The following is a 7,893-nucleotide window of genomic DNA, read 5'->3' on the forward strand; positions in this document are numbered from 1 at the left end:
ATTGTTTGGAGCCCCACTGCTAGCAGTAGAGCTCGGTTGGAGGGATTTGGAGCCCGGTTGAAGTTGCTCTTAGCGAAGCATTCAATTACTTGAGCCAAAAACTAGAAGTCCTCCAAAAATTGAAATTACTAAATCTAGATAAGTAGATTCCATCTAGCAAACCCAATGTCTCTTGTGAGGTGACCAAATTAGGCCTAAATCATATTATAACCTTGTATAAAAATGAGTCAGAATGAGTACATAATTGGCATTTACGAAACAAACTCTCCAAGAAATTGTAGCTTTTCTGGTCTTATGTATGACAATTTTTTTGGTTTGTTCATTTGATATAAGAAAAATGGTATCATTCGTCAGCGCCAAAATGTTGTTCTCTGCTTTTAAGTGCAACAAACGGATTTACCAACCTGTTTTAGATAGATTGACAAGAAAAAAGCGACAAGATTTATAGATATTTATCGTACAATAAAATAAAAGGAAAATTTGGAATTAACAATCTACCTCTTTTACGTTACATCCTACACTATTAATGTTAATAAATTACACTATGCGTTTTTACTAAGTATTTGCAAAAGTTATCTACTTAACTATAATTATTTAGATACATATTTTGGTGTGTATACCTAGATTGGCCCAAAACTCTTTGAACCCTCCAATAATCTATTGTTCAGCTAATAATCTCGCGCAGATGAATGATTTCCTATTTGGTTTTGCGATCAATGAATTATAATAATTCCTACGGGGTTTTCTCTTTAAAAAGAAAAAGAAAAGAGAGGAGCATTTGGTAAGCGTACATTCGAGATGAATTCTGTATATGTCTCAAAAGCGGCCACGCGGAGCGATTCGCGACCATCAGACGTTCGTTCGAACGGAAACACTTTTGTCCTTTATCTCAACCGAGCCCCCCCCCCCAACGCGTCTTTAGCTCTCCAAGAACAATTACACCAAGTCATGGTTATGGCCACGCGAACAATAGTTTCCTCCCCAGCAGCGTATTCCAACCTTTGTTATTCCACTGCTGCCTCTCTGCGTTCCAATTCCACATCCCTCTCCTTCGTCTACCGATCTCTTCCTAATAGGCATCTCCGAGAACGCTGCTTCAACCGGCTCCCTCTCCGTGCGATGGGCTCCTCTGCCTCTTCCCACAGACCGGACAAAGTTCCAGGTTCCCCTTTGCCTTTTCTTTTTATCTCTTACAATGTTTACTAAGAATTTCCAACTGGGTGGTTGTGAAATTTCTATAAGATTGAAGGTGCTATGATTTTTCTTCTTCTTCTTCTTTCGATTAACTAAGATGACCTCAGGAGTATTGCGATAGGGTCATGGCCTTTTGCGTTCAGGTGCTATTTATTGTGTCTATAAAACACACTTTATTTGCAAATTTTATTGCGTAGCTTTATAGGTTGCCGTGAAAATCTTTGCATCGTTCTGTGTTTTTGTGATGTAGTTCTTATTTTAATTTACGTCAAGGCCAAGTTTTGTTATAGGTCGCCTGCCAGCACTCATACGCTTGTTGGGTCCTGTTTTATGCATATAGTAATCATAACAAATTTAAGTACAACAATAAAGAAAAATACTATCTCCAAGAATGTGTTAGAAAGAACGCCTAATAGGTTGTTCTGTTAACAAATTTTAACTGCTTTGATTAATGTGCATTTATCAAGTTAATGGGTCTGATTCTGTTGTTAAAACTTCTAAGCTTTAGTAGTTTTATTTTATGTCTGGAATAAAAAACATGATTGATTTTTTTCTGCATGTGCACCCACAACATGACCTCAGGTTAATGAAATAGAGACGCTTGATAGGGCTTAATGTTTGAGTGTTTGACAATGGTTGAGAGGGAAAATGTGGTCAACTTTACCTGCTTTTCTGAAAAAATATGTTCTATGGCTTGCACCATAACCTCTTGGATGCGAGGGACAAGGTTTACTGTTACATTAAGTAACTGCCTCTTAATCCAAAATCAGATTTGAGCAATTCAAATATGATAAACTGTACCAAATATTTTAGTACCATAATCCAAAAGTACCTAATATTCAACGTCTTTGTCCCAAAAGTTCTTTGCTTGAATAATGGAGTAATCTAAATTAAAATTAGCAATTAAATAGAGGATAGAAACTTACAATGTTTAATATGTTTCCAAATTAACCTATGGACAAAAATTTATTAACATTTTTACAGAGTGTTATGTAGCCATTTTCATCTTTTCACGTGGTTAGCAACATGAAATTGTTGATGATTAACGAAAACTATGACTCATGTGACTAGGTTTGACCTTCAGTTATATCTGACATTATAGAATCTGCAAATTCATTATGTGAATCTATCAAGCTATAGAGTTTCAAAGCACAATTCATCCATCAATGTTTGCTATTATATAGGTCTAAATCTTCAAAGTCTTGCACAGACACTATTTGCTCGTTAATTGTACGGCTGAAATCCCTTCGGAATCAAGAACGGATGACAGCCACAAAATGACTTGCTTATGATCAATATTTTCCTCTAAGGCTTCATTTCACAACCCTTTGTCTCAATAAATTGACTTAGTTGCAAGAAGATGCATACGTGAACTGCTTCTATGCCCCTACTGTTGGCAATACATGAATATCTCATTTCAAACTTGTTTACTTTATTCTTTACTGATTTCATTTGACATATCTTCTTCTTTTTCCGGGTATGAGTTTGGTAAACATTTCTTAATCTAGAAAGAGATTTTTCAGCTTGATGAATCAAATGTAAATAGCAATTCATACATGAGATTTTTTTTTTCCTATTTTGACAACAGACTAATGTGAGCCGGTGCTTGTGGAAAATCATATCTGGGTTAGAGTGAAGGCCATAAGGGGATAGGGCTTGGACCTATGGTAGAAGTGCAGGTAGGGTAGGTTGGCTGGGGCTTGGGCACATCTTAGGTTGTAGTGGGTTAGTCTATGGATGGGAGGTGGTTGATTGAAGAGGGAAGAACCCTAAGTTGGGTTAGGGCTAGGCTTGGCTCAAGGAAGATGAGGGGCTGAGGATGGACACAATTGGTGCTCTAAAGTGGCTAATGTGTGGCTAGGATGGAGTCGACTAAGAGCATGGTGCGCATGTGCTAGGGATGGTGGCTGTTAGGGTTTTGACTAGCCTTGTTAGGGTAGTGGGAAGGCGGTGAGGGTGACCGTGAGATGGTGCAGATCATGGGAGGAAGGTAGAGGGCCAAAGGATGGAGAGGTCTCGATTGGAGTGGTGGCATGTGGCTAGAGGTTGGCTGAGGATTAGTGTAGGGCATCGACTAGGTTAGGGCTAGGTCGAAGGGATGAGGAAAGATCGTGAGGGAGGGAGGGAGGAGAATAGACTAGAATTTGATTTGATGATTTTCGATTTTTCGATTAGGCTGCATTCTACAATTTATGTATAGAGGCTAATTTGACTTGTCTTGTTGACACAACTAGAACCTAACCAAATTAAATAAGAACTAAGTTTTGACTGATTCCGACCTACTATCTTAGGCTAACTCAGACTCGGTCGGTCCGAACTATAACATAGACCAAGTGCAAAAGTTGGTCAAGTTGTTCTAGGTGCTTTGATTATTCATTTAGGTGGGGGAAGAGCCAAGTGGGGTCGGGGAGACAATTGAGCGCAGCTCTACCCCCACTTGTACTATTTCTTCTCTTTTTTTGGGTATTTTTAGTGAATTATCGAAGAAGTCTCAAGAATGCCCCTATTTTGTGGGGTCCATATCAAATAAATTCCTTTCTTAAAAGATTATAGATTTGATTTAAAGCTAGTATCTAATAAATCAACCCCTAGTCTATCTCCCCTCCGGTCTCCCAAAATAAAATATTTCTTTTTTTAAAAAAATATTATAGGGTTGATTAAATCTCACAAAATAATCCCTAAACTATCTTCTTTACCAAAAAAAACTCCCAACATAAAATAAATATAGAGAGTAAAAGAGATGGAAGATAACATAGAAGAAAATGATGAGATTTAATCTAGACAAAATGTTGAAGCCTCAATAATAGTTTAGCAAAAGTAGCAATATTCATCTTTTTAAATACTTTTAACTTATTTTAATTATTTTGATTAGTTATAATATTATATCTCTTTGTATGTTCATATATTTGAGTTGGAAAATATATAAAAGTTTGTTTTAATTTCTTTTACTTCTAATGTTGTTAGAGTTCCATTTGAGTTATTAAATGTTGAGTCGCATAGAAATTAGTGATAACAAAACTAATACAAAGAAAAGTTGTTGAAAGGCTGACATTAAAATTGTTGTGCCCTGGGTTAAGAACTATAATATTTGACATATATCGAAGGATTATAATTATTGCCAAAATTTTAAGCAAATAAGTAGTATTTCATTAATCATAAGTAGATATATGAATTCGCTAATTTTAATAGTATTTTTAACATACTAAATACTTCAAATATAGATCATAATTATTTTGCCCTCTCTAAATAGAATGTTGACTCTGCCACTGCATTTAAGTTTATTTCAACATTCCTTGAGTTTCTTGTATATGTGTAGCATTATAAATCTATCTTCACTGGTAAATTTCTGCATGTGCTTACACAACTACATAAGTACATATACATGTATGGCCTTAACATATGCTTTAATAGTTCAGCTTTAATTTTTAAGTCGAGTCTAAAGTTTGATCTTTGTTGCCCAAGCTTCACCTGATTGGCCATGGCAGGCTCCACATATCTCAAAAGGATAGTTTTTATGTTTTGGAATGAATGTTGTGGTTTTAAAACATTGTAACCAAATCAATAATAGCCAGCTTTTTAGTCCCGAGTACTCTCTTATTTGTGCCTCCATAGTTAAACCGATGTTAGTGCACTCATTTTCCGAGATATATGGTGTGCAGAGACAGGAAAGGTTGATTATTCTTCCATGAGCGAAGAAGAGTGGAAGAAACTCCTTACAAAAGAACAATATTATATCACTAGGCAGAAGGGTACTGAAAGGGCTTTCACTGGGTAGGAATTCTGAATTGTTAGTTTTGTCCGTTGTTTCTTAAACCCCCTTTTTAGGTGACACAGCATATAAAGTGTTCCCATAGAATGAAAATATAGCTTTCTAATATTATGTAAAATATATCTTTGAACTTACACTGAACCATTCTAACATACTCTCTGTCATGGATCCTACTCAGGGAATACTGGAATACGAAAACCTCAGGCACTTACCGCTGTATCTGTTGTGACACTCCCTTGTTTGAGTAAGTGTTGTATTGCTCATCTTGACACGAACACCATTCTTTTACTTCCACTGTGAATCCGTTGCTACTTGATTTTATGTATATTCTGTAAGATCATTCTTCTCCTTTTTTCTCCTTCCAGATCAACTACAAAATTTGACAGCGGAACTGGTTGGCCTTCCTACTATCAATCAATAGGTAATAATGTAAAGTCCAAGCTAGATATGTCCATCATTTTCATGCCTCGGACAGAGGTTCTTTGTGCTATTTGTGATGCTCACCTTGGCCATGTCTTCGATGATGGGCCACCACCTACTGGAAAGAGATATTGCATTAATAGGTACAGCTTGCTTTCCATCTTGTGATGTAACGTGGAGTCTTATATTGATCGAGTTATTGTAATCACATGATCCTTTGTTTTCCCTGCAGTGCATCTCTAAAGCTAAAGACATAGTAGCCAACAAGTTGGATATGTATGTATTTTCTTTTCCACTGACAACCTGAAGCTATCTTGGGTCTGTTCCAAAATTGTTTTGCTAATTGTCCTGCAACTTTTGTAGAATATTAAGAAGAAATTGTGGATTCAGCCTGCCAATGGTAGAAGAGTTTGATGTTCATTTTGACATGTTAAGTATTGTATATGCCTTCTACTATCTTGATGTAGCAATGTGAAATTTGATTTGTGTGCTTTGTTCTTGCCATCTCTATGATAGACCATACACTGAAGGACCATTAACTTTTACCTAACCCAGCAAAAGGTCTATTACAGAGATGAGTTTAGCCTTTGCATTACTAAAATAGTTCAACAAATGAATAATTATTGTTCATTGATCAGAAATAGTTCTAAACAATATTCACAGCATTCCTTTACTGGATTATTATCATCTTACATTATAATGGATAGGTTATTTGAAATTAGGACAAACTTAATTGAAGGAATTCTCAAATGACACGTAACTAACTAGGTTATTTTAGATCCTAAAAGAATAAAGAATTTGCGTTTCATAATTCTACTTTTTTATATTAAAATACCCAATTGCCATAATTGTCTAAAAGCTAATGAATTTTGTTTGTCAAATAAAATGACATGCTCAATGTCAACTTTGACTCTCCATGTAGACTCTGTAGGCATCATTGGTGAAGGCTCTTGTGGCCCGGTTGATGGTTTCATGTTCTCTATGGACATTGACCATGGAATGGATGTCCACTTGCTATAGCCACACTAGCCAACGTTCTTGCCTCTTGCAATGTTCCTAGTCCCTTTGCAAGTTTGTCAGCGTATTTGGCCTCGACTGCTAGCGATGTTGATCGTCAACAACCACCTCCATCTTTTACCCTATTGTGTCTGCTTATGGTAGGACGGTTTATGAATGTTTATGCGCAAGTACCAACTTAACTTGGGGAGGTGCCCCAATTGAATTATTTGGTCCTACTCGTCATAAATGCGTCTACTGTTTAGTCTCATTGCTATCTTTTTGACTCGTATAAAATTCTGAGGGAAAGAGAGATGGAGGGTAGGTTGGCTTGCGTGGGCCTTAGGCGGGTTGCAACCTAGGCGGGGCTTGGGTTGGGTGGTGGCCAAACCCAAGTTGTTTATGGATGGGCTGTAGGCGGTCAGTAGACTAGTGTTTGTGGGATTTGGATTGGAAATGACCTAGCTCATAATTTTGAGCCATGGACAGGACCAAGTGGGTTTGTTTGATGGTATTTTATTAGTAATCACTTTCTATAGATGTGACTATATTAGTTTGTGCCATTAAATATTAATCATAAAAGATATAATTTTCTTATTTATAATAATTAAAAGTCAACATTAATTAATGTAACTATAAACAAGGGATGTTTATACAACCCTATATTAGGGTCCTCTCAAATGGACTAAAAGTTCATCAAGGAATGAAGAACTAGGTTTTAGCCTAGGGCATCAATGTCTAGCTAGAGGGACTAGATCTAGACAATTAGGCCTTTCGAGTGTTACATGCCTTTTTGGTGCAAATCTAGGCTTACCACTTGACTAGAGAATGGATCTAGGTCTTATTGAGAGATGGTTATTGAAAGAGATCGAGGATTGGGCTAGGAACTAGGTCAAGTGGGTGAAAAACCTTAATGGGTTGATGGGAGTCTATCAATACACCTCAGGCTTTGGTCTAGTTCAGTCATTTAGGAGTAGAATTTGAGCTTAAAATTTGTTATGAAAGTGGGCTCGGGTCATAACTAGATATGTGCTAAGTTTGGACAGGGTTTGGGTAACGGAAAAAAGCTTAATGGTTGAAAGCCCTAGCTGGTAGCTCATAGTGTCCTACATAGGTTGGCCTTGAGCGTGCTAAGGTTTCAACACCTCCCAAGTGTGAGGAGAGACACCTATAGGGTATGGTATGGCTGACCTGGATAGGAGAGATCTAGGTTAGGGTTTGGTCGTGGAGTAAAGAAGAAGGCGGCTAGGTGGTGGGGATGGATCGACAAAAAAAGAAAGCTAGTGGCCTACGCTAAGGGTGAAAGGCCATGTTTATGGTGAAAGTTGGTCGTAGAGGGGGATTGATGGTGGTGGCAAAGTGGATACCGTGTGGAGATGGAGGTGGACTCGGTAGGGTAGATGATGGTAGTGGCATTCATGGGTGATAGGTTGGCGATGTCGACGGTAGAGAGAAAAGCCATAGGGGAGATAGGGATGGCTAGGGCAAAAAATGTCAAGAGGGGAGAAGCTAGA

General features: G+C 37.5%; 1 protein-coding gene across 2 annotated transcripts; it reads left to right on the forward strand.

The window, feature by feature from the left end:
* The first annotated feature begins 903 nt into the window (after window positions 1-903).
* On the forward strand, window positions 904-5,811 carry LOC140782812 (peptide methionine sulfoxide reductase B1, chloroplastic). Of its 2 annotated transcripts, XM_073129598.1 has the most exons (6): window positions 904-1,162; window positions 4,854-4,965; window positions 5,142-5,207; window positions 5,329-5,526; window positions 5,616-5,659; window positions 5,747-5,811. In XM_073129598.1, the coding sequence occupies exons 1-5, from the start codon at window positions 949-951 to the stop codon at window positions 5,638-5,640; spliced, it is 615 nt and encodes a 204-aa protein (XP_072985699.1). In that variant the 5' UTR covers window positions 904-948; the 3' UTR covers window positions 5,641-5,659; window positions 5,747-5,811. The 2 variants fall into 2 exon arrangements, with proteins under 2 accessions (XP_072985699.1, XP_072985698.1); XM_073129597.1 differs by having other exon boundaries at window positions 5,616-5,811.
* Window positions 5,812-7,893: the final 2,082 nt, after the last annotated feature.

The sequence above is a fragment of the Typha latifolia genome, chromosome 2, assembly GCF_019914945.1.
Source record: "Typha latifolia isolate L0001 chromosome 2, TyphaL0001v2, whole genome shotgun sequence".
Lineage (NCBI taxonomy): Eukaryota > Viridiplantae > Streptophyta > Magnoliopsida > Poales > Typhaceae > Typha > Typha latifolia.